Source organism: Fukomys damarensis, unplaced genomic scaffold (genome assembly GCF_012274545.1).
Source record: "Fukomys damarensis isolate Sample0158 unplaced genomic scaffold, DMR_v1.0_HiC HiC_scaffold_7, whole genome shotgun sequence".
NCBI classification, from domain to species: Eukaryota; Metazoa; Chordata; class Mammalia; order Rodentia; family Bathyergidae; genus Fukomys; species Fukomys damarensis.
In genome coordinates, this window is record NW_022900919.1 from 5,705,143 (window position 1) to 5,731,709 (window position 26,567).

At 37.8% G+C, this 26,567-nt stretch overlaps 1 protein-coding gene across 4 annotated transcripts in view; it reads left to right on the plus strand.

The window, feature by feature from the left end:
* Mtmr10 (myotubularin related protein 10) overlaps positions 1 to 26,567 on the plus strand; it is a 42,723-nt gene that overhangs the window by 11,061 nt on the left and 5,095 nt on the right. For all 4 annotated transcript variants that reach the window (XM_010638214.2, XM_010638216.2, XM_010638217.2 and 1 more), the window contains 12 exons: positions 1,211 to 1,347; positions 1,820 to 1,892; positions 2,493 to 2,635; positions 9,354 to 9,444; positions 13,609 to 13,795; positions 15,894 to 15,981; positions 16,063 to 16,151; positions 18,321 to 18,451; positions 19,509 to 19,578; positions 20,211 to 20,281; positions 24,402 to 24,571; positions 25,327 to 25,497. In XM_010638214.2, coding sequence (XP_010636516.1) covers positions 1,211 to 1,347; positions 1,820 to 1,892; positions 2,493 to 2,635; positions 9,354 to 9,444; positions 13,609 to 13,795; positions 15,894 to 15,981; positions 16,063 to 16,151; positions 18,321 to 18,451; positions 19,509 to 19,578; positions 20,211 to 20,281; positions 24,402 to 24,571; positions 25,327 to 25,497 — 1,421 coding nt within the window. The remainder of the gene's footprint in view (positions 1 to 1,210; positions 1,348 to 1,819; positions 1,893 to 2,492; positions 2,636 to 9,353; positions 9,445 to 13,608; positions 13,796 to 15,893; positions 15,982 to 16,062; positions 16,152 to 18,320; positions 18,452 to 19,508; positions 19,579 to 20,210; positions 20,282 to 24,401; positions 24,572 to 25,326; positions 25,498 to 26,567) is intronic.

Sequence of the window (26,567 nt, forward strand, 5' to 3'; positions counted from 1 at the left end):
GGTTTTTTTTTTTTTTTTTTGGTATTTTTGAGACATTGAGGTTAACAGAAAGACAGAACATTTGAAGAAATAAGAACATTGCAAAGCTGGATGCAGTACAGTGTGTGTAAGGGACTGAGAGAAGGCGATTGTCAGTAGAACAACAAGGAGGGAGACAGCAAAGGCCAGCAAGGAATGCAGGGCCTTAGGCCATGTGAAGGAGGCTGTGTTCCCACTGGGAATCACAGAAGTGTTTTGAGCCAGGAATTTGACTTGAGCATATGTGAGTTAAATCCTCAATTAAATGTTAGGGGGCTTTTATTAAAGCTGGACTTGTGAGTTTTTAAGAACTTCAAATAAAAGTTATTCTTATAATTCAAATTTATTATAAAATTTTAGTTACAGAGAAAATTGCTTTCCTACTCTGGTTTTATTCTTTGTGAATTGGTAGGTATTTGTTGGTGGGCAGTAAGTGGGTTCTAGCCATCACTGTTAAAAGTTTTTATAAGGTGAGAAATGGGCAAAGTAGATAAGTAAACTAACTTTTCTATGGAGTTGGATGGCTTCAAAATATTTCTGTGACTAATTGAGTTTTTAGATCGTGAATTTTAAGGTTTAATGCTGATCCAACTTTAAATACATTATAGAGAATTATTCTTTTCAAAAGTACATCATGACTTTGTACTGGTTTTTTACATTTATTTCCCTGATCTTTCCTTTGAACTCAAATTTTGTTTTAGTCTTATTGCCTACTGAGTTATAATTTGAATGCAGAAGGAAACTTGATTTTGCTTTGTGGAACTTACTTTAAAAGAAGTAAAACTGAATGCTGTTTTTCATCCCTACAAGAGGAAGCACATCTTAATAAAACACAAATACTCCATAAGATAATATTCTGAGGGAGAGAATGTAGTTTATTTCTTCTCCAGAATGCCTTTCAACAAGTAAATACCAATAGGCAATTAGCAGAGCATACAGTACAGATGTGGATTGGCCTTTCTGGTTGAATCAACTCAGACCCCAAAACTCTTTTTGCCTCTCTTTTTATCCCTTGGGAATGGGCACCTGTTGCTGTAGTGAGGACTTCAGTGCCATGGTTAGCAGTGAATGTTCCTTCTTAACTGTCATCATTGTAATAATCAAACTATGAAATCTTCCTTCTAGGTTACATATGACTGGCATTTTATGGCATAGCTGTAGCTTACAGTTTTTTGTTTGTTTTTTTTTTAAGGAGAAATTGTTGTAAATGAAGTCAACTTTGTGAGAAAATGCATTGCAACAGACACAAGCCAGTATGATTTATGGGGAAAGCTAATATGCAGTAACTTCAAAATCTCCTTTATTACTGATGACCCAATGCCATTACAGGTATGTTTTGTTTGTACACTCTAAGCAGTACATGCTGTTATATAATCACAAGTATGGAAAAATTATAATGAATTTATCAAAGAATTATTAATTTTTGTAACGTATTCTATTAAAATTCAAAATAAAACTAGGAATGTTGAGGCTTGCTTGAGGAATACAATTAATGAGATGATTCTAAGTCACTTTGGTTCATTTATCCTTTGTGATCATTGGTTATGTAAACTGAAGGAGAGTTATTTCTTAGCTTCCAAATCTTTTAACTTGTTTAAAAAAGCAAAGATACTTTTTCCTTAGTCATAAAGAGAAAAATTTAGTCATTTACCAAATTGTCATATAATACTATTTTACTGATTTCATAAATTTTTTTAAACTACTTAGTTCTTTTTCCCAAATTTAAAATAAAAAATGAGGATTTTATTGTCACTGAAGTTAATGAGAAAAGAATTAATGTGAACATAATTTTTTATTTCAGAAATTCCATTACAGAAACCTTCTTCTTGGAGAACATGATGTCCCTTTAACATGTGTTGAGCAGATTGTTACAGGTATGTGGTATTTAGCACGAACTGTCTCTAAGAGTTGTAGCTGGGTAAGATGATGCCTGCCTGTAGTCTGACACATTGGTGGTGGAGATGTCACATGAGCCCAAAGTTCTTTCTGGGCAGCCTGGGCAATATAGTGAGACCTTGTCTGTTAAATAAAAGTGTCTGAAGTTGATTTTATTCTGGAAATCTTCCACCAAGAGTCCTATCTCTCAGATACTTCAGTTGCAATTTTGTTTCTGTAGGTTTACTATCACTTTATTGTGGGGGAGGGGTCCCCAGTAATACTCATGGAAGAGAGAGATGGATCATTTTAAAATGGAGATACAGAACGTATAGCTTTTTGTTCATTAAAATTTTAATCATTAACTATATCTAGTTGTTGGTGGTTTTATCACAGACTCTTAAAGTATCTTCAGAAACACAGTTAACACCTATTCCGTTGAAGTTCTAATAGTTACAGACAAATATGAAGATTTCAGATAAGCAGAGCCCAAGTTATGGGTGACTTTCCAATGCTTTTCACTAAAAATGTGTTACACAGTGTTGTAAAGAATGCATAATAAAAAAGATTTTGACACCTTTTTCTTTTTTCTTTTTTAGTAAATGACCACAAAAGAAAGCAGAAAGTTCTAGGCCCCAACCAGAAACTGAAATTTAATCCAACAGAGTTAATTATTTATTGTAAAGATTTCAGAATTGTCAGATTTCGCTTTGATGAATCAGGTCCTGAAAGTGCCAAAAAGGTAATACTGTTAAGTTTCATAAAGTTCTGGCTTCTGCTCTGTATTTACCAATTTCATGTCTTGTGTGGGACTTTTCATTACCACCTAGTTTCTGTCTTGCTTAAAAAGGGTTGGGAAATAGGAGATGTATTATAATTGAGGTTGGTAAGGGTTTTAGTTCAGTTCTACAGAACCTTACTAAGAAACAAAGCCACATTTAAGATACATCAGAATTAGAAAATATGTACTTATAAGAAGGACCTAATAATTAGTAGTAGTTTAAAGAATTTTTTTCTTTCTTTTCTTTTTTTTTAATACTGGCAATTGAACTCAGGACTTTGTGCTTGTGAGGCAGGTGCGGTGCCACTGAACTAAATCCGTGGCCCAGTTTAAAGAATTGAATTAATTTAAGTGATACCTGACGGGCAGCTCAAAGCTAGGATTTTAAAATTGGCTTATTTCTTCCCTATCTTGCAGTATTTATTGCTCACTTGTGAAGTGAAATTAAAGGGCAAAATCTCCACTTCATGTATTCCAGGTTTTGGCTTTGCCAGAAGAGTGAAGCTGGTAGACCTAATGCCCCTCTGTTCTAGTCTGATGCAGCATTGTAGAAAATAGTGATAGAATTTCCAGAGGAAAAGCTCCTATACATTGGAAATACAGTAATGGTGTATTCATGGCCTAAGGAGTTTGCTTTTTCTCAGAATTAAAGCAGTCTTTGCACCACCAAAGACACATTTGTTTTCCACCATCAGTAGACTGCAGTAAAATTCCTGGTGATACCAAATGAAGCTATCAAAAGGATCTTAAGGCAGTTATCTTCATATACTTAGGTGAAGAGGTGATAAATTTGTTTTTACAACTAGAGCCAATAGTTCCTTCACAGGAAGGCAAGCGTGTGACAGATATCTGCAAATACATGATCACTGGTATTGTCCAGCAGAGTGACTAGATGTTTTCAAATACAGCCTGGATAACTACCTGTAGGTGTGCTGCAAAATTGAAAATGCAACTTGATAACTTGTTTTTTTGGTGCCGGAAATCAAACTCAGGTCCTTGCACTTGTGAGGCAGGTGGCGGAACCACTGAGCTAAATCCTCGGCCCAACTTGATAACTTTTAAGGTCTCTTTCAGCTATTTGATTCTGTTGTTTGTGATTTTGGCATTTTACCTACATGAGATGCATGTTTGTATAAAGAATGGCCTTAGAATTGAGTAGATAGTACACTCTATCTATGTAAAATATTTGACCAAATTACTTTCCTCAGACTTAAAAATATATTGGTAATTTCATTGCCCAAAGCAGCAAGTACCTGCATGTGAACTTCAAGATGTATGGCATCTCAAGAGTAGGCATACCTCAGAATTTGTGAGACTGAATTAAGATAGAATATTTTTAAGTAAGAAATTGATACAGTGGGCCAATATTCCTTTAGAAAGTTTAAATCCCTCCCTTTATTACTGTATTTATCAGATAACACTGAGAAAATCGAGGTCATAATTAACTTAGTTCTTGAGCTATCTAGCTATCAGTGGTCTTTTTTTTTTTTTTTTTTTTTTTTTTTCCCAAATATTTCTTCATATACGCTTATTTCAGCATAACTATGCTTACAGAAATACACTCATATTGGTTAAGAGAATGCAATTTAACTTATCCTACACAATTTCAACCAAAAAGTTGGTACATGGTCTAAGATTTTTAAAAGAATTTGCAATCTGTTTAATTTTTTCCTATTACAAATGTATAAAAGATCCATCAAATGCTGCTAAAGAAGGCAGCAAAAACCTTGAGAAATATACCTTTGGTTTGCCTCAGAAAAGTAACAGGTATTGCACTGTAAAGTTTATGAAATTGGTGCAACAAAACATTATTGTAATGTTACAATGTCAGTTTACAAAGTTCAGTAACTAGTGGATGTGGGGGAGCCTATGTACACACATGGAACTGTAAAAGCTGTCCGCTTTTCTAATAGTGTAGATTGTAAATCTACACAAACCAAAATTCAGATAATTCTTAAATCTGAATTAACACTATCAGCTCACTTCATCCACTGAGGCCAGTAAGAGACTTCAGCACACTTAGTTTCTTAAGTTTTCCTAATCTATGCCAAAAAGACAATTAAGTTTCTTCCCCAGCTTTTCAGCCCAGAAGTGGCGTGTTCTACAGACAAGGCATTGCTCACTCAGTGGTCATTTTTGACATGTCAGGCAATGTGCCCAATTTAGAAAGGCAAGATACAGTTTCTTCCCTAAAATAGATAAGTCTAGTTGAGAAGATAAAGCAAAAACAAATGAGGATTAGGTAACAGCACAAAATAGTAGCATGAAAGATGTCCTACACATAAATAGTTGCCAAATGAACAAAACGTAATAAGTGCTCTGTCAGTTCAGGGTTTCCCTTGTGTGTTGTGCCGCTGGTGAATGATGAAGAAGGCCTCATTGAACTGTCTACACAAAGCAAGCTCATCCATCTGATGCCCTTTCCCAAGACCAATTTTCTGACAAGAAAGTCCTTTTCCTGATATCTTAAAATATAAAAAGCATGTTATCTCAGGCCTGAAAGAAATACTCTGTGTTTTGTACAGTCATGAGAAAATGAGGATACACAGAAATTTTTTTCTATGATTTACATGTTTTCAGACATAAGTTAATTTTTGGCTACTGAAGTGTAATGGCTTTGTGAGTTAAACAAAATCTGTAGCATACTCTTTAATTGCAAGTGAAAGTTTTAATCTAAAATTAGGTAGCAGTTGGTAAGTTATAAGTCATTTCTACCTCCTGGAAGCTTTGAATGCTACCTTTTGTCTAGAAAACATTTTGATTTTATAAATTGTTTAAAAATGACCAGATACACGTTTAGAGTTCTCTGATAGGTTTTTAAAAAAAATTTTTTTAGAGTTCTCTGATGGGTGAACCATTGATTAGAATTGAAATGCTAAATGTTTATAGTTTATAGTTTGTTTGAAAGATGGATCCTAGAATAGTAAACTGGTTCACATTTTGTTAAATGTTGCTCTAAAACCTGGCTGTTTTATTTTCTCAGTTGTGAGTAAATTAGATTGCTCTGTACAACTGTGTCCACTACCACTCATCCTTATTATCTTTGGGCTGTCTTGGGAAAATAATGATACTTGGAGAAGGTCTCTATAAAGAAAGAAGGACTTTGATGGTATAGATTTGGACATCTAACTTCATAGCATCTGTGAGCCACCACTTGAAGATCCTTTGCTCAAAACAGGCAAAGAACGAAAAAAATGTTATTTTGAATGACTTACCACTTATTACAATAATTCAAATAGGTAGATAGATGGATGTATAGTAAGTAAAATATATGGCCTTTGCCTTAGTTTATCCTCAAATTGTTGTGAACCAGTTATTCAGGAATGTTTTCTAGAGATGGAGTCAATTCGTCTAATTAAAGAACACTTTGGCCTTTTCTTGGACTGTCATTTTTGCCTGGAATCTTATGCTCATTGGTGGCTTTCCACAGAAACATGGAAGCCAGTTTTTTGTTTGCAAATATGGTAGATCTAGACGTTTGAGTGTTTTTTGGATTTGTGCTTCTCCAGTACTGTACTCTTAGCTGGTCATAGAAGAGAAATCATGGACTAGGGGTATTAGAGTCTTTCTAAACATTTTTATTGCCTAGGGAATACTTGCAAAGTAAGAATAATTTTACATGGAAATGAGACTTTTTTTTTTAAGTCTTTCAGAAACTTTGAGGAGGCTAGGAATTTGGGCACAGTTCTGAAATAGCATGCTTGAAAAAGAAAAAGACACCAGGCTCTCTTTCTCTTCTCAGTGTTCCACAGTAACAGCACCAATGTCCTTCAGATACCCAAGTTCATACATGTTCTTGTGTATGTACCCAGACATACCTCTTAATTAGGTTATATGAAAACAAGTTGTATACACTTGTAATTAAACTGCTGAGCAGCAGGAAATGTAGTTCACATTGTTCTTCCCCTTCCTACTACCCTTAGAAGATCATCCATTATGGAAGTCATTAAACTGAGCTTCGTTGTCATAATTTTTTTAGGTCTTCTTAAATGTAAAAGCTATTAGGCATATCTCATTTGTTTCCTAACTCAACATAAAACTGTGTTATTTTAAAGGAGTTTTTTTTTAGAAGTCTTAGTGAGTTTTGCTTTGCAGATAGACTTTGTTTCTTTTTTGCCTTGTGGCCACAAAAAGGCATATTCCACAATCAGTTTTCTATGAGTTACTTCTGTGTACACTGGGCCCATTTCTTTTTTGTAATCTGGACCTGTGACCATTTTCTAATCTTAATGCTTTCAGGTAGGAGCATTTTCACTAATATGTTAGGAACTAATTTTATGAAGTAGTAGTGTTTGTGCAGCCCCTGTTAGACACACAGTGCCCCTTCAGAGAGTAACTGAAGAGATGCTAACAAAATGCCAGGACCAGGTCTTCAGGTATTTAGTCTATGCAGAGAGCGCTTTTTTGTCTTCTCTAAATTTCTCTCGGTATTATACTTTATATTTCCTTTCTCATTTCTACTTTTTTCTCCTTTATGCTTAAATAATTAACTTTTATTGTATTTGTTGTCCTTTTTTTTTTCTTTGTTTAGTGTCTTTCTTCCCCACTAGAATATAAGTTTGTTGAGGACATGGATTTGTGTCTGTTTTGTTCATCTCATTCCCAGAGCTTAGAATGTGGTGGATGCTTGGTAAATAGTTGTTGAATGAATGAGAAATTTGGCATCTACCATAAGGGAAAGGAACTAATGGTACTGGTATAATAAGGAGCTACCTATGGACTACTTTTTATGCACACTCATGATTATTATTTGAATACCTTAAAAGTACAGGTACTTAAGCACAATTAACCAATGAGATATTATATATTGGAATCATTATTTGAGGACAATAAAAAGGTTTTTCGAATTGATACTCTGAAATTGACTCAGTCTAGGATGGCTTGAGAAAAAGTAGTACTGAACAGACATACTAATTTCCAAGAAACATGATTGCCCTGGAGGAGTAGAATGATTTCCCGAAGGTTGAGAATGACAGGAGATGTCTCGGGCCAGGTCAGACAGAATGTACACATACATTTTTTTTTTTGACCAAGAAAATGAGGGGACATTGAGAAGTAATAGATGTATGGTGAGGACGTTTTGTGAAAATCAAAAATAAGTTAATTTAATGAAATGTGTAGCTGAGAACCACAAGTATTTATCAAGAGAGCAGTATTATTAGCCAAAATTATATGTTTAGAAGATAATTCTTAAGTGTAGTGGTGTGGATTTCTAGAGTACAGAGAAGCTGAGGTGAGTATAGCTTAAGAATGTGGCTATGGCAGTGTAGCAAACTGAGGTAGACCTGAAAAGTTAGACCGTGTTTAGAAACAAATTTGCTGCTTAAAGGAATGGGAAGTGATGAGAACTGTCTGAAGGTACAGATTTCAATAGCTGTGCTTCTAAAAGTGCTTTAAACAAGATGCTTATACTGATTAGGAATAGAAATTAAATTTTGTAGGTGGGACCCTTATAGAAAGCTAATAAGCCTTGAGAAATCAAGGTATAAGTTTTGGGATTTTGCAGGGGGAGGGTGTCAGCACTAGTAAATTCTGTGTCCCTGGTTGTACATTTTAATTACCCAAGATAGGAAATACTCACTTTATGCAAGGCTTTTAAAAATGTTTAAGCAGCATGCTGACATTATGCACTGCTAATGGAGTTTGTGTCAACCCACTCCAGACCCCATTAATTTGACATTGACTAACAGTTTCCTCGCTTGCTCACTGTTGAAGGTATCTCATTTCTGGCCTAGTGTTTTACCTTCTTACTGATACCTAATCTTTTTAAGTAAGGTTGTCTATTGTTCTTCCTAGCATATGTCTTAAATTTCTTGTTCCTTGATCATTTGAGGACTTTTCTTCCAGGGTTTGTAAGCATAGAGCAGCATCTTTCATTCTACCCAACAACTGGGAATGACAACCATATTTCCATATACAGAGTTCCTCTGAAAGCCAAGCATATATTAAGATTGTCAATCCTTATAACAGCGTAGGTATTACTTTCCTTTCACAGATGAGGAGAATGAGGCTGGAAAAGAGGAATTAACTTCACCCAAGTTAGTTGTATATTTCATGCTCAGTGGAACCTAGCATTCAAGCCTTGATTTCTCTGATTCTAAAGAAGCCCACACTCCATCACAGGGCACAGTTTGAACCATCTTACTTAAACAGTTTTTTACTATACTTCTCAATACCACCCATGTATGTATTTCTGGTATTTTTTGCATTGTGACTTTTCTGTTCAGATTTTTAAATCTGTGACTTCATTAAAACAGTAAAGTAGCTAGTATGCTTCATAGGGAGCTTTTGTAGTTCATCAAATTGAAAGTTTTTTCTACTTTTTTTTTTTTTTCTTTTTCGAGTGGATATGTTGTCACTGCTTTCTTGGAGAATGCTTCTTTTCCTTTAAAGTTTTATTTATTGGAGTAACATTAACTCCCAGTCAAAATTCAACTCAGCAAATGTACGCTGAATATTTCCATGTACTAACAAGATTTAACAGTGTCCAGTGTCTTGGGGCACAGCAGTGAATGAGGTACCTGGCCTAAGGAGCTCTTTCACATTCTAGGTCATAGAAGGACATGTAAATGGTATCTAAAATCGCTGCCCCAGGATGATGCCCCAGGTGATCGAGGCCTTACTGTACATTTCATCGAAGTGTGTTAAAATCAAATTCTAAATGTAGAATTTTTCCTAGGTATGCCTTGCAATAGCTCATTATTCCCAGCCAACAGACCTCCAGCTACTCTTTGCATTTGAATATGTTGGGGAAAAATACCACAATTCAGGTAAATATGAAAATACTAAATACTACTAACTTTACATGTATAAATTTTATTATGTTTGCCAAAAGCCTCAAGTATGTGAGCATTAATGATTAGAGTTATTAGCTTCATAACTGTTAGAGAAGTAAGCAACTGTATACTCACTCATAGAGCCAACGTTGGGCCGGGGATTTAGCTCAGTGGTTCCAGCACCTGCTTGCAAGTGCAAGGTCCCAAGTTCAATCCCCGGTACCAATAACAACAAAAAAAGAGAGATACAGAGAGAGAGCCAATGTTGTCAGATTATCTCTTGAAAAGTGACCAGGAAAAAGCTATAAGCAGCTGTAAATATAGGCTTTACAAGCATGATGTCAAATATTTTACAGGCTTATATTTTATGAGAAAGAATGTCCTCTTCATTGTTAATTTGGAACTTTTGGTCATAATAATCTTAACGTTAAAGAAAACTAATGGGAAGTTAAAAGTAACTGAAAAGCATAGACTTTTCTGGCAAGGTGTGATTTCGTACAAAAACTGAAAGGACTGAAAACTTTTAGTTGAGTTAAGATTGTCAAAATCCAGACTTTCTGAATAAAATTAATGAAAGGCAGGTGAGCATTTGTCCAATGGACATGTACATTCTAGGTAGTTATGTGAAAGTAAAATAGTTCTATCCACACAGATGTCACCATGACAGCACAAGGAGAATTCTAGAAGATTCTGTAATTCCACTTGTTTGTATCCAGACTAGTTTTAATAGCCCATGTTTCAGAATTCATAAAAGGATAGAGAAAATAAAGAGGCCTTCTCTCCTGTTAGCCCCTTGTAGGTTAGTGATTGATTGCACATCTACTAGCTGGCTGAAGTATATGTGTTCTCTCACTATTGGATGAAGAAAATCAGTCAGTGTGTGTTTACAATGAAAGATCCATGCTGGGGCTTATAAATTATTAATTATACTAGCGTTTTATCTTAAAACATACAGCAGTAATGTAAATGGCCCATATGTAAAGTACATTCCAATATCACTGTTACAGACACATTAAACTGTCATCGTACATAGTCCACAGGTGTGTGTAGTGTGTTTTTATTACTTTAGATGATACTAACCAACGCTGAAGAGATGATAAATGGGAATAATTCCTGCAGAAAGCTTTTATCTTGTCCTTATAGAAATTGGATAACAAAAGTATTTATAACTTCTCTTACCAAAATGTACATTAATTATATCTTAGACTTAGTAGCACAGTTTATTTTTTTAAGTTTCTTTTTAATATGCAGTGAACTTAGCTCTTGTCTAAAGATAGAGTGTTAGTGATTCTGCACTTGGGTAAATGTCCATTGGGCCATCATCATCAGGCTGCAGAACGGTGATCATCCAGGTTATCTTCAGTAAGACCCTTGCTCAGAGCTGCAAAAAAGTAGCTTATTTCAAGAGATGCAAGAATTGTAGGAAACAGTCTTTGATTCCTGCCTCAGTTTTTTGGTGATATAGCCCAATTCCTTAGGCTGTTTTCCTAATAAAAATTATCTGGTCCCATGTACAGAGTCATGACTTATGCAGGAATGTAACGTGCTGGATTCAGCAAATACAGCTGGTTACTGATGGCCTGCTTAAGTTACTTTTTGCCTTTTTCTTTACTCATTTCTTGTGGGCATCTCTGGTATATAATACTTTAGTTTATCAACCCATACCTCTTCTACCACTGGGTTTCCTGTGAATCAGTTCTTATTTCTTTATACTACTTGTTAATAAAATTTGATGATTAATTCTTAAAGTATTTAGGAACTTTTTGTATTATATCCTTCAGACTTCTCTTTTAGCACATACTTCACAAACACTGGCCAAACTTTTGTTCAGTTTCTTCTTAGGGTAACATCCTTTAACATCCTTCCATGCTGTTACAGAAGCATAACCTGCATCTTTAAGATCAAAGGAAGCCTGAAATTTCCACACACTGCAGTCAGAATTCATTAATTTGTGAGTGAAAGATGCCCAGTAATCTACTCTTGAACTTCTGGATGACACCTTGATTCATTGGCTGGATTAAAGAAGTCCTTTATGCAGGCAGGTAGGTGACAAAGCTGTTTCCACAAAAAGATCAGAAGGTCCTGTAGTGGATCTAGGAAAAGAATCTTTGCCTTCAGTTTTCTGAAGTTTTCTTTCCTATCCAGCATCACAAGAGTAAAAGCTGTCTCTGAAAGGCTCTTTGGTTGTGCACATACCTCTGAGTATCCTGGCCTGCAGGAAGGTGTGCAGTACCCACAGACCTTGGCACATGGCTCCACACAAATACCTCAGGAAGCACAAGTATAAACAACAATGGTCCGCTGCTATTCTTTTAACATCAAAGAAACTGGCTATAAGGACTCTTTTCATCAGTCAGAGTATTATTGGGCAAATAATATCAAAAAAAGAGCAGATTCATATTTGTTATCAAATTGATAAGATGTCAGCTTATGCTTCTGAACCAAAAAATTGAAAACTTCATGAAGTTATCTGTGGGCTCAGCCTTATCTGATTTTCCAGCCTCTGTTCTGCCACTTCTTGCATCCCTAATGTAGCTATATTTAATTACTTGATGGTTTGCAGTTGTCTCATGTTTTTTAATGTTCTTCACTGCCCAGAATGCCTACTTCTTCCTCACTAGCTACCTGGTAACTTGACACATTCCTTAGAACTCTGTTCACATATGGTCAGGTCATGAAGCATTTCCTGGCCCAGCCATCCCACTTAGCGAAACTTTGGAGCTTCCTCTTCTGTGTCCTCTTTACACTCAGGCATCTCGTGCACTTGACTATTGAATTTACTTCTTGCTGTCTTGTTAGTGCTTTCAGAGTAGATGAAATTTTCCTCATCTTTCTGCTCTCAGACTTTAGCATCTTGTATATTCTCAGAAAAGACCCGTCTTGCACCAGGAGTGAAAAATGATTTGTAGAATGGACATGGAACATTCATGGGACAACTAAGGGTTTTGTATGGCTACAGGGAAGAATTGGAATTGGGAATAATGGCAAACAACATTTTGTGAAGATCTTTAAGGTCAAGAGAAGCCATTTAGGTTCTCTTGATTCCATTGGAAAATGAGCATGATTAAAAGGCTAAGGCAAGGACTAGCATCTTTTTCAGGACATTGTGTCTTATGCCAAATTGCTGGCAGGTTTGAGTATACTAGAACATCTGGTGAGGGGTGTTGGCATGGAAGTTTGCCACAGTTACAGCTCATGGCTGTCCAGCAGGACCAGGAAGAACTGTGCTTTTGTCACCCTGGTACGGATCTGGCTAACTTGAGGAATAGCTTTCTCTCTAGCCATTTTGCAGGGTCTCCCAGGCTGTAGCCATGCTCCCCTAGTGTGTGCTCCTTTCTTAGGGAAAGCTTCCTGCTAAGGAATTCTGGTCTGGGCCCACTATGCCAGAATTGCCATCCATGGCCAGCACTCTAGCAGAGCGCGAGCAGTGCTGTGAGCTTTGTCAAGGAAACCAAGAATTTTCTAGTAAGCTGATAAGTGAGAAGTTGGTATTGCAAAAATGAAAGATTCAGCGAGCTTGAGAACAGACATAATTGTTAGATGCATTCATTTTCCCAGACAAAATATGTGGAGAAAATAAACAAATGACATGTATTTACCCTACAATTTGGGAAGGTCAGGAATAGTTTCCATGAACAGTAGGGTTGGAAAATGAAGAGAAAACATTTCCAGGCTTTCTTCATTATATGGAAAGGTGGTCAGTAAAAGGAAGGAAGAAGAATGTGTGGCACAGTAGCCAGAGTGGACCAGCCTGGTCAAATGTACTTTTGTTTTCGTTTTGTTTGGGGGTTGTTTGTTTGTTTGTTTGGCTTGGTACGGGGGATCAAAATCAGGACCTCTGGCTTGCAAGTCAGGCATGGTGCCACTGAGCTAAATCCCTGGCTCAGTCAAATGCACTTTTCAAAATCAGGTTGATTTGCTTATTTATGTGTGAAGGCAGATGAGATAGAACCTGTAGCAGGACAGGGAAATCAAAGGTAAGGACAAGACTAGATGAGTTATTTTTAAGTGGAAAGAGTAAAGCAAGAGACTTGAAAGATGAAGCAGGGAGGAGCTGCCACATCAGAGCACGTGTGAGTGAAGGCGCAGAAAGGGCAGAGCTAATGCTGGCTGAAATGTGACGCCACACCTAAGCTAACTGTATTGCCTTTCCCACAGCCAACAAAATTAATGGGGTTTCGCCAGAAGGTGGAGGAAGAGGAGGGATTGGAGCTGGCGGCGGCACCACCAGCCAGAAAACTCCACTATTTGAAACTTATTCAGACTGGGACAGAGAAATCAAGAGGACAGGTGCTTCTGGGTGGAGAGTTTGTTCTATTAACGAGGGATACATGATATCCACTTGGTGAGTTCGTTTTTAACAATGATGTATTTATCAGGACTGACTGCTCTCTGAAGACTGCCACCGATAGCTGTCATGTTAGGGTTAATAAAATATCTGTGATTATGCTTTAATAATTACAATATAAATGTTCATTGAAGGAAGTTGACAGTAATTCCTTACTATCATCAGTAATCTAATCAGTGTGCATTTACATTTTATCTTTTTAACAAGCTCTTTTGTTTTGTTTTGAGACAGGGTCTCACTATGTAGTTGAGACTGACCTGGAACTCACTATGTAGCCTAGGCTGGTCTCAACTCACAGTGATCCTCCTGCTTCAGCCTCCCGAGTGCTCGGATTACAGGCATGTGCCACCACTCCCGGCTATCTTATAATGCTCTTAAAATTAGTTTGTTATGATCAAGATCCTAAGAAAATTTTATATTGAATTTGCTTGGTATGTCGCCTTGGCCTCTTAATCTTCAGTGATCTCTTCCCACCTTCGTATACTTAGCATTTATTTTTAGACAGAACCAGCTCATTTGTTGTATAGAATTTTCCACATTCTAGGTATTGCTGGTTTCATCCCTGCAGTATCCTCTAATATGCTCTACATCCTGAGTTAGTTGACTCTAGAGGCATAAATGAACCCAAGTTCACTGTTTCTGGCAAGAATGGTTGCTTAGGTGCTGATGCCTGTGCCTCCTGGGGCATTGTGTCTAGTCTCCAGCTGGCTCACTTGACATGTGTCTTCCCCTCCACCCTCACCTCCTCTCACTTGCAGGCTGACCCAATTGTCCGGTGTGTATCTCTGTCTCTGTCTCTACCTCATGCTTCTTACAGTGCTGACTGACCAAGAGACTTGGGGCTGTCACTCTGATCCATTCAGTACACATTTCACTTTTTATATCATGGTTTCAGCAGCCAAAATATAGCTTTCCCTGGGAGTGAGGATCATTGCCCAGATGTGTTATTAAGGATTGCTATTGTCATATTCTTTTTTTTCTATCAAGTTCTTTTCTTTATTACCCTGAAATATAGTTCATATAAGAAAGGCAGTATAAATCTTTACATTTACTTTTTTTTTTTTTTTGGTGTCAGATATCGAATTCTGGACCTGTGCTTTCCAAGCAGGCACTGTGCCACTGAATTACATCCCTGGCCTACATTTACTCTCTCTCTTTTTTTTTTTAATTCATTAAGTTTATTAGTACTTCATTAAGTATTCATTAAGTTCATTAAGTTTTTAGGTATACAATATGATGACGTTTATCATTACCCATTTTCAAAATAGCAGGTTCTGTAAAGTCCTTCAAAAGTGACCAGAAATTTGTTTTTACATTTGTCTAATATTTAGTACTGGTGAAATTTTTAAAATATTTTGGGTTCACTGAAGTCCTCCTTCATTCATGCAGATAATCAGCATTTTAGGGGAAAAATAGGAGAGGACACTACCCTGTTACTACCAGTTAATTCTGAATTAGGAACTTCTGAGGGTACAGATCTTGGGGTGGTGCTCTGGAGCACGTGTCCTGTCTCCTGTGCTTCCCCTTGAGGTTGACGTACAAGGCCAGCATGCTTTGAGGTACGTGTGCTAAGAAGGTGCAGATGGGCCTTGCTCAGCCTGCCTTTGTCACCTGCCAGGCTAAGTGGAAGAGGGAAGAGAGGAGCATTGCTGAGGTGCATTGAGTGGATCAGTGTCCTGCGGTGTCACTGTGCCTTGAAGGGGTGGGAAGGGTAGAGGAGGGAGGTAAGAAGGGAGCTGAAGCTTCTTGGGAGATGATGGGGTTCTGTTTTGTTTGCTTGGCATATGTTTAGCCACAGCCTATGAAGAGAACAAAGGTGGGTATGTTTTCTAGAGACTGTATATGTTTGATTAATAGTCATTCTGGAAAATAAATATTTAAAAAATCTTTTTCTCATGTTACAATTTTGTGAGAAACGACCACATCACACCTGTTGTAGACAGAAACGTCCAGGATCGTTAGTTCTGGCCAGTATGGCCACCAAGTGAGGTGCATATTGAGGGGAGATAAATGTGTTACGTATAGCTGGTATCTACAGAGTATACTAGGCCTCCCTTGAGCAAAGACTTCTTAAGTTTGATTTCTTCCCCTCCAGCCTTCCAGAATACTTTGTAGTGCCAAGCTCTTTAGCAGACCAAGATCTGAAGATCTTTTCCCATTCTTTTGTTGGAAGAAGGATGCCAGTAAGTGATTTTGGCTGTGTTCATTGATGCTGATGACCACGGCGTTTACCTAGGTAAGTAAGGGTTCTGCCTCTCTCCTAGCTCTGGTGCTGGAACCACTCCAATGGCAGTGCTCTCGTGCGAATGGCCCTCATCAAGGATGTGCTGCAGCAGAGGAAAATCAACCAGAGGTAACTGAGAAATGGTTTTGCTTTAGATAGCTGTCTTTGTCATGAGTATAGTAAGCACACTATTTGAGTCATAGTAAATACAATTTATTACTTGGTTTATAAAATACTTGCAGACATCTCACAATGACATTGCCTTTAACATACCCTGAAATTGCAGTGATACCCAGCTGAGGCACTTCAGGAAACAACCAGACTTTTCTTTCAGCTTAGTGTGAGGTCTGAGCCCCCACATACACATTGCAGCCTCTGTCAAGTCCTCAGTAGCCTCTGCCTCACTGAGGTAGGAGACCTTTCTCCGTCCTGCCCATAGTGTCAGGCACTCTGGCAGTTACTCTCAGGTATGCTGTCTTGGCCGTAGTGCTGTTTCTGTCCACTGTCCTGCTGCCCCCTTCCTTGCTGGCACTCTCTTCTCCCTGCAGGCCCGTCCCCTTCCCTCTGGTCATCACATAGAGTCTAAGGCAACTTTCTCTGCCTGTTCTGTGTTCCCTTCCTGAAGGTGCTCACTCAAGGTTGTGCTTTCAGTGACCGGCACATTTTATATGTGCAAAACCAAACTCAGAGATGGACCACCAGGCCTCGCCCATCCTGAGGGTCAGCCCTATTACCTGTCTCTTTCTATTGCTTCCCCATCTCCAGTCCTCCTTAGATTCTGTCTCTTCACTTTTCACAATCTTACAAGCCCACATTTTTTCACCCCAGCTTTACCCATGTGTGTCTTGCTTGCCTCATTTCTTCCCTCTTGTCTTCTCCTGGACGTCCTCTGGTTTTTTGCTCTCCTAACATTTTCCAGTGCTTTTCCCTCCTCCTGGGCTGTTTTCGTAGTGCTCCTTCCACACACACCCCCGCCACTTGGTACTCTCTCATCCTTTGTATTGTAGTCCAGAGTTCACCTCCTTAATCTAAGTCTTCCCCCTGCCTACCTGGTGAGGTCAGGACTTGCAGTTATGCATCCTCTGGAGCCCTCTAACTTTTCTTCACCCTTGTTTCCATTTATGTGTGTGTTTGTTATTGCCTTTCTTTCTAGACCATAGGCCCTGTGACATTGCTGTGTCTCTGTTGCAGATCATCTATAGTTCACCCCAGGAAGTGCCTAATATTTATAAATTACTTATTGAATAAATGAGGAAAAATGAACAGATCTTTAAAAACAGATCTAGAGAGGGCCAGGGATTTAGCTAAGTGGTCTGCCGCCTGCCTTATAAGCATAAAGACCCAAGTTCAATCCCTAGTACCAAAAAAAAAAAAAAAAAAAAAAAAAACCAACCAACCAACCAACCAACCAACCAAACAAACAAAAAAATAGGTCTAGAGAGCCTTAGAAATACCATAGTCCATTATGGGGACTATCCTGGGGTGTTTTCCCTCAGTGCCATAACTACAAAAGCAGCATTTACTGAAGCAAGTAACAGCCATGTGACCTTTGCATGACCTCTACAGTTTTCCAGAAAACATGGCTGCAATTCACACAAGGCCCTATTTTATCTTAATTGTATTAGGTGGATATTAATGTTATATTAATACATTGGAATTAGCTGTTCTGTTATATTCCAGCATTTGTTCTTACTGGCATGTGCTGATTATGTATTCAAGAGTTTTGCCATTAGAAGGAAGGGTACAACACTGTTGGATGAGAATTAATTATAAAACCTTATAGCCAGTGGCTATTTAAATTATTTTAGTAATCTAAGAATTATTTTAACACCTTGCATTTTTTAGTGTCCTATTTTTCATAAATAGGGCAGATTTTCTTTGTTGTCCAACCACATCGCCACACCTTTTCCCCTCAGGCCAGTCTCCTAGCCCAAGGAATTCTCAGGGATTTTCTTACAGCCATACTTGTTCTCACAACAGGGCCTCTGTAGCAGCGTCTCTCTGTCTAGAACACTTCCGGTTGGTCCTCGTGTCACTCCCGTTGTTTGTGTTTCAGCTTCAGTGTCGTCACAGAGGAGCCCGTTCTGCCCTGAAGTAGTCTGCAGTGACTTGATTGAACCATCCTTCCCCACAGCCCACCTCGTTCTCCTTTGCTCTACACCCTTCCAGAATGTACCCTCCATGAAGGCAGAGCCCTCACTCGTCCTCTTGGTCTTAGAAGCTTCAGCTTATTAGTGTTGACTAAATATTTGTTAAAAAAATGAAAGAATGGTGACTGAAGTGTTTTGTTTTTGTTAGGATTTGTAATGCAATAACTAAAAGTCATCCACAGAGAACTGATGTTTACAAGTCGGATTTGGATAAGACTTTGCCTAATATTCAAGACATACAGGCAGCATTTGTAAAGCTTAAGCAACTATGTGTTAATGGTAATTTCATTTTTATTTATATATGTAGTGAAAGGGGGATAGAGAATCATATGAGAACCATGAGGAGAAGTAATGTTCCTTAAAAACACTGAAATTGGTATGCTTAAGGTGACACTCATTGAGATACTTGCTCAACTTTTATCATATGAGAAGATCAGAACCTCTAGCAAATGAAGTTTCAATTGCTTTTTGTTTTGGAGAGAAAGAAATGAACCTGTTAAAATTTCCAAATTATTAAAGATATAGTAGTATCTAACAGTATTGCCTAACAGAGATGCTAAGATTTTTAATTCATAGGGTGTGTTTTTGAGATTGGTGACCACATAAGTCTCAAACAGAACTGGTATTGCATCTGCAGCCACAGAGTTTTGATCTATGTATTTGAACCAACTCTTAGGTGGCTGTGATGTGCCACATGAAAACATCTTACATCTTCGGCATAAAGGTAGAGCTCCTGCATCACCCAGCAGTTAGGAGACGTGGTCTTGCAGCAGGTCTTGAACAATGGGTGATTGCCTGGAGGGAGAGCTCTAAGGGCAGGGGCAGGGTGACTAGAAAAACAGTGTCTTGACTGTGATCTGTACCCTGATGTCCTCACTCCTGCGTGTGCAGTCCCCAGGGCCATGTGTGCAGAGAGCCAGCACTGGCAGCAGGGGAGGGCAGGCCTTGCAGTGAAGAAGGTGTGAGATGGGGTCCGGGTGGCCCTTCGTGCTAGTTGGGAGGGCCAGAATCAAGGGCCGGGAAGACAGAGTCATGAGCTCTCAGGAAACAGGGTTGGTGGGACTTCCCCAGTTTCCCTGAAAGCTCCAGAGAGCAGATAGGTGCACTGGGGAATGCTTTCTTTAACTTTGTTTTAGGAGCATGACGTGTCTTCTTATCTGTTTACTCCGTATTATTAATATGGAAATGCATGGTTCTTCCTTAAAGCCAACTTTTAAGTATTAGAAACTGCTGTATCTTTTAGCTTATATGGATCATGCTAATTTAAGCTTAATAGCCTTAAAATGTGTGTGTGTGTGATATATACATGTATATATAGTTACCATTTATATTACAGAGCCTTTTGAAGAAACGGAAGAGAAATGGTTATCTTCACTGGAAAATACTCGGTGGTTAGAATATGTCAGGTTTGTCAACTTCCCTTTTTTTTCTTTAACATTTTGAAACGATTCTAGACTCACACAATGTACAAAAATAGTACAGCCAGGTAATTTTCACCCAACCTCCTTCAGTGGCAGTATCTTACATAACTAGAATAAGGCATCAAAACCACGAAATCGACATTGGTACAGTTGACATATTTCATCGGTTTATACATGCGCTTCTGTGTCCATGTGCTGAACACACATGCAGTTCCCTGCAGTTTTATCAGAACCCGTACCATTGTCAAGATACAGAATGGTGCTGTATCCCAGGGCTTTCTCTTGCTGCCCACCCTGCATCCCATTGCTACTCCCGGCAACCACACTATCTTCTGCAACTCTGTAATTTTACCATTTTACAGTTTTTATCTAAGTCAAGCCCTGTCTTTTTATAAAGGGTTGATGAATTTACCTCCTGATACATAAATCACAAAATGTACTCTGTTGAAAAATATTATAAATGCCAAAGAAATTCATAAAGATTGAAAATACAAATGCATATAATGAAAGATGAGTTTTGCTTGATTTCAAGTACTTTTACAATGTATTTGTGGTGACAGTTTGTTTTTTGTTTTTTTTGACATTTTTAATAGTATTTTTTCCCTTTCTCTTTTCAGGGCATTCCTTAAACATTCAGCAGAAATTGTATATATGCTAGAAAGCAAACATCTATCTGTAGTCCTACAAGGTAATTAAAATAATTCCTCAAAACACTTTGACTACACTGCCAGTCAATCTTGGCGACTGGTTGTCCATGTTCAAGTAAATTACATCAGTGTTATCAATGTCTTTTTATTCTAGTATTATCAAATACACTACAAATTTTGCACATTAGTAAGCAATAGTGGAAAGATTGTGGGTAGAATAGAAAGGAGTCTGATTTTCTACTGTTCATTAAATCTTTCCTGTTTTATGGGATGGGTTATGTCCTATCTTGGTTTATTACCCAGTATTAATTTGTCAGGATGTCCTCTCTAATCTTGCTATATTCCTAATTCATACAAATTTGTTTTAATGCAAATGCCTTCTGCCTCACGGTAGATTGTAACCAGAAGGAAACAAGAAATAGACCGAATAGCCAATAATGTGAATTTTGTCTAATATTTCATAGGAATAAACTGCAATGTAAAACTGTTTCACTTAAGCAAGGGATAATTATGTATTAAGGAATTTTCCAGCTAATAGAATTTCTGAGTTTACAGATAAAATGTAGTAGACTACAAAGTTCCAAGTTACATTGCATAGTACAGTATACTAATCCTGAGATGCTACCTAAACCTGTGGGGTATTTTTACCAACTGTTGATCCTTATGGACTTTAACAAGGCAAAGATAATTTAAAAATCTTAGGAAAAAAAGAATAGTACAGTGGTATTAAGTTCATGAACTTAATATGTTTTACAATTTTGGAAAAGATGACCATGTTTGTGTCTGTGTGGGAAAGATAGCTGCATCATGTTTGTCACCCATTGCAGAGTTGCAAACAGAAACAGATTTGCCAAACCTTTCTATTTGCAAACCAAACTGTTGGCAAACACATTCGAGAACTGAGGTACAACTGTAGTGCATTAAATAAAATCCTTAATTGACACAAAGTGCATGTTTAAATTGCACGTGTGCAAAACCCAGCAATCAGGTGTTTTCTAACCCCTCAAACCATGCCTGTTCTCATCTTACTTCAAAGTTCTACTCACCCTCAATTTCTCCATGTATTTGAGGCCTCAGAAGTAATGAGCCTGTTTTACGGATACTTTTATTAATGTTTACTGAGCTATAATCTATATACTATAAAATTTTCCCACTTCAAATGTACAGTTCAGTAATTTTTAGTAAATGTACCAGTCTAGTTTTAGAAATTTTTCATCATTCCAAAGGACTTCTGTGTCCCGGCTCTAGGCAGTCATTCATCTGCTTTCCGCCTCTGTAGACCACCATTTCTGGATATTTCATGTATGTGGCATCACACAAAATATGGTCTTTGTCTAGGCTTCTTTGGGTACTTGCCTTTGAAGTTCATTCATGTAGCACCTTTCAGTAATTTGTTCCTTCTCACTTCTAAATTATAATCTATCATTTGCAGATGCGTTTGTTTATCCATTAACTTGTTGGACATTTCGGTGGTTCTACTTTTTGGCTATTATGAAGTATGTTTCTATGAATATTCTTTTAAAAGCCTTTAGGGGATATAAGTTATTTCTTTTGAGTGGATCATAGAAATGGAATTGGTGAATTATAAGGTATATTTATGCCCAACTTTGTAAGAAATTGCCAAACTGAAGGACTCAGTATTAACACAATATTAGGAAGTAATACAAAATTTTGAAATGTAAAACTAAAAGAAATCTTGGAGATGTCTATTCCATTACTACTCATATTACAAATAAATAAGGTGCTGGGCCTGCTCAGTGTCTCACAACTAGAAAATAAAGTACCTGCCAAAGTATTTTCTAACACCTGTGGGCCACATTTTCCTTCCCTTCAGCAATGAGTGAGGATTCCAGTTTCAACACATCCTGTCCAACACTGTTGACGGTCTTTAGGATCATTCTAGCAGAGATGCTTTTTCTAGTTGTCATTTACATTTGCCTCATGCATTTCATCAAGTTCTAAGAAACTTTTATGTATTATAGGAACACGTTTTTTGTATATTCATATGATTTGCCAATTTTTCTACTAGTCAGCGACTGTTCTGTCTCTCTCTCTCTCTCTCTCTATCTTCCTTTCGTTTTTGTGATAATGGGGTGTCAAACCCAGAGCCCATCTATCATTGAGCTGTATCCTCATGCTCTTTTTTATTTTGGGGGACTGGGAGTTGCTAAGTTGCCCAGGCTGGACTCAAAACTTGCAGTCCTCCTGTCTCAGCCTGCTGAATAGCTGGAATTATAGGTGAGTACCACCACACTTTTTTCATTATCTTAATGCCTTTTGAAGTACTGAGTTCTAAATTTTCATGCAGTACAGCTTAACTGCTTTTTCTTTAATGGATTGTGTATTTTAATGCCACATCTCAGAAGTATTTGCCTAAAGATCATTCTTGTTTCATTGCATAGAACTTTTATTAGTTCTATTAGTTTTTTAATGGTATTAGTTTTTAACATTTAGGTCTATGATCCATTTTGAATTAATTTTTTGCATATGTTAGAAAGTAAGAGTCTAAATTCATTTCTTTCATATATAGAATTAACTTGTTCCAGCACCATTTCTTGAAAAGAATGTGCTTTCTCTGTTAAATTGTTGGGCAGATGGACATGATGGCACTGCGTGTAATCCCAGCACCCTGGGAAGCTAAGGCCAGAGGATCACAAGTTCAGGCCCACCGGGGGCAATTTAGAGGATTTAGTGAGACTCTTAAAAAAAAAAAAGCTTTGGAATTTAGCTCAGTGCAGAGGCCCTGGTTTCAGTCTCTAGTATTACAGATAAATAAATAAGTAGCCTTGGCAGTTTTGTCCAAAGTCACAGTAAGTGGTAAGGGTATATTTTTAGTCTCTCTTTTATTTCATTGATCCTTATGCCAGTTCATAGGCCAGTACCACATTATCTTGAGCACTGTAGCTGTGCAGTGAGTATTAGAATTGAGATCTATAACTACCCCACCTTGTTTTTGGAATTGTTTTGGCTATTATGTGTCATTTGTATTTCTGTATAATGTTTTAATCTTAGCCAAAAAATAAAAAAAATGTCTACCTGATAGGAATGTGTTAAACCCATAGATCAATTTAGGGTGAACGCCTGCTATTTTGAACTGCTGATCCATGAAGTTAATGTACCTCCATTTACTTAGGTCTTACTTCATTTTGTTAGCAATGTTTTATAGTTATTTTACAAGTCTTGCATTTAGCAAACCTCAAGTTTTTATCTTACTGTGATAGTAGCTTAAGTTTATTGTGTACTGATTGTTACTCTTTGGAATTCCTGCAGTCTCACTAAATCTATTCTAGTAACTATTTTCTGGCTCTTTAGGATTTTATACTTGAGGATCATGCTATCAGTAAATATGTCTTTGGTTTATTTCTAGTCTTAAAGGAAAAGCATTCAGCCTTTCACCAATGAGAATAATGATGTTAGTAGTAGGTTTTGTAGATGCCTCTGATTAGGTTGAAGATGTTCCCTGCTGTTCTTAGTTTGCTGAGAGTTCTTATGAGGAATGAATATAGAATTGTCAGGTGCTTTTTGGGTATCTGATGAGATGATTGTGTTGTTGTTGCCCCTTATTAATATGGTGTGGGTTGTGAAGAGAAACCTTGCATTTGTGGGATAAATTCTTGGATTTCTGGAGTACTCTGTTTTATTAATACAGTATTTTGTTAATGATTTGTACATCTATAATCATATAAAATGTATCCATTCATTGTTTTCTCATTCTTTCTCCGGCTTCATTATCAAAGTAATTTTGGCCATATTAAAAAGCACAAAGCCATAAGAGACAGGAAGGAAAGCTTCCCACCTTTTCACATAATAATGGAGAGAAGCCCATCCTCCCCATTCACCTCTGAGCCATTGTCATGGAGTCCTCAACAGGAAGATTGTATGATACTGAGGGCTTTTGACAAAAGAGTGGTAGAATGGAGTCTGTCAAAAATGTGAGGGATGAGCTGCTGCTATCTTTCAAATATCCATGTATAAGGCCATCTCCTACTAAACAATAATTCAGTTTTTATAAAAGTATAAAATATGTACATATAAAATTTGATGGGTCCGGTAAATTTTCCTTTCAGGGGCTGTCTTGAAGGTAGCCTAGGTGCAGGATACTGAATTGTCTCAACTTTAAGATGTTTCATTGTCATAATTTTCTTTGCATTTTCTTGACAGAGGAGGAGGGAAGAGACTTGAGCTGTCTTGTAGCTTCCCTTGTTCAGGTGATGCTGGATTCATATTTCAGGACGATTACTGGGTTTCAGAGTCTTATACAGAAGGAGTGGGTCATGGCAGGATATCAGTTCCTAGACAGATGCAACCATTTGAAGAAATCAGAGAAAGAGGTAACGAGTCTTACTGCCTTATTAGCAGTCTTCAAGTGTAGATAAGATAAATTTTGTGTCATTACATAAAGAGATAAGGGGCTTTAAAAACATACTGTATCATTACATCTTAGCTTCCTTAGTCTAAGACTGATGTATTAGAATCCAAATTGTTGTACTTACAAAGATTATCATAACTGTATAGGTGAAAGTTTTAAAGTTACCGATTCAGGTTGCCTGAGTTAGAAGCTACCTGAAGAATTCTGCATTAATTCTTAGGCAAAGCAGATAAGCACCTGAGATATTTTGAAATAACACTTTTATAATATCATATTTCCTTCAAACTGGCACACATGTGTTCAGAACAGTTTGAGAGGGCTGCTTTTGCAACAGCTGTGCTGGTTCTTGCTTTGGATCCCTTACAGTTTTGAGGAGTGTTTCCAGCCCCATTTGACTTGTGTAGCAGACCTGAACAAGGTGTCTGCGGTTACTGGAGGGTACACCAGAGGCCTAGAGGCTGATGCATGCTGCTTTCTGAAACTTTTCTGGATGTTGAGCCTATAGGGTCAACCAGAAGTTAATTATAGAATTGGGTCGTTTTATGTTCTATTTTATGAACTATTTCCAGGAATAAAAATGTATGTTGCTCTCCATTCATAAAGCGACAACCTGTCTGTGTTGTAGCTTTGCAGGTAAGGGGTGTTGTATGGTATTTAAGGTGTGTTCAATCTGTTCAACTTGAGCCCACAATCCCGCTGTCTCTCTGTATTTGCCAGTCTCCCTTATTTTTGCTCTTCTTGGATGCTACGTGGCAGCTGTTAGAACAATACCCAGCAGCCTTTGAGTTCTCCGAGACCTACTTAGCAGTGCTGTATGACAGTACTCGGATCTCATTGTTCGGCACCTTCCTGTTCAACTCTCCTCACCAGCGAGTGAAGCAAAGCACGGTAAGCGACGTGATGGCTGTGGCTGCTTTTATGTATTCATTTGAACAATGGAAGTACAACTAACTGCATTCTTAAAATATGTAATTTTGTTACCATTTCAAGAGTAATTTCTGAATCTATTTTAAAGACAAAAAAGCCTTTTTCATTTTTATGAACATTTTACATGTTTTTCTCCATAAATTGCTCATAAGTTTAAGGTTATAAATTATTTTAACCACCTTAAATGGCATGCTTCTATATTTATATTTTCACATTTGTCTTGTTCGATGAAAATGATCCTCTTTGAGGACATGTTTCCTAACTCAATACATTTCGTACGAAACAAGATTATTTTTCTTTAAGAGTTGTAGAGCAGGAAGTTTAGCAGTGGATGTCCACACTGTGGTAGGCTGAGAGTCTCTGCAGGTGCCCTCTTACCACATACTCTACGTCTCTTGTATTGTTCTTTCACCTGTGTGTGGATGAGCAACGGGAGGAACCCAGCAATGCTGCCGAGACCATGGAGAGAAATTGAATGGCAGCTCATTCAGGGCTTGAGGGAGACTGAGACAAGGGCCATGGGCACAGGGAGCTCTGTGGTCTTCAGCCTCGGCACGAGGGCCTGAGCAAGGCTGTGTGATGGGGTACAAGAAGGGATCCAGAATTCTGGCCCCCGTCTGGAAACACGGCAGGCTGCTGCCCTCTAAGGAGTCAGCCTGCGAGCCTAGTTTCCACACACTTTGCTCTCATTGTGCAAGGTGAAAATATTTTATGAAATGTGATGCAGTCTGCAAATTATCCCAAATATGAATTACTCGGAAATGTAGGTGTGAAGACAAAATGCATTATTCAGGCTATTGTAGGGAAAATTTCATGAATGTGGAGTGTCCCAAAGAAAAGCACCCAATCTGGATTTTGAATATAGAGGCAGAAACTGGGGGTCAGGAAGGGAGCGTGGGATCTGGTTCCAGAACACAGCAGCCTGAGAAATGTTCAGCATCGCTGCTTTTGGGGAGGCCAGAGCTCGGAGAAACTCAGCTCTATCAGACAGTTTTTAGAATGAATAGTTTGGGAAGGAAATAGTTGTAAAA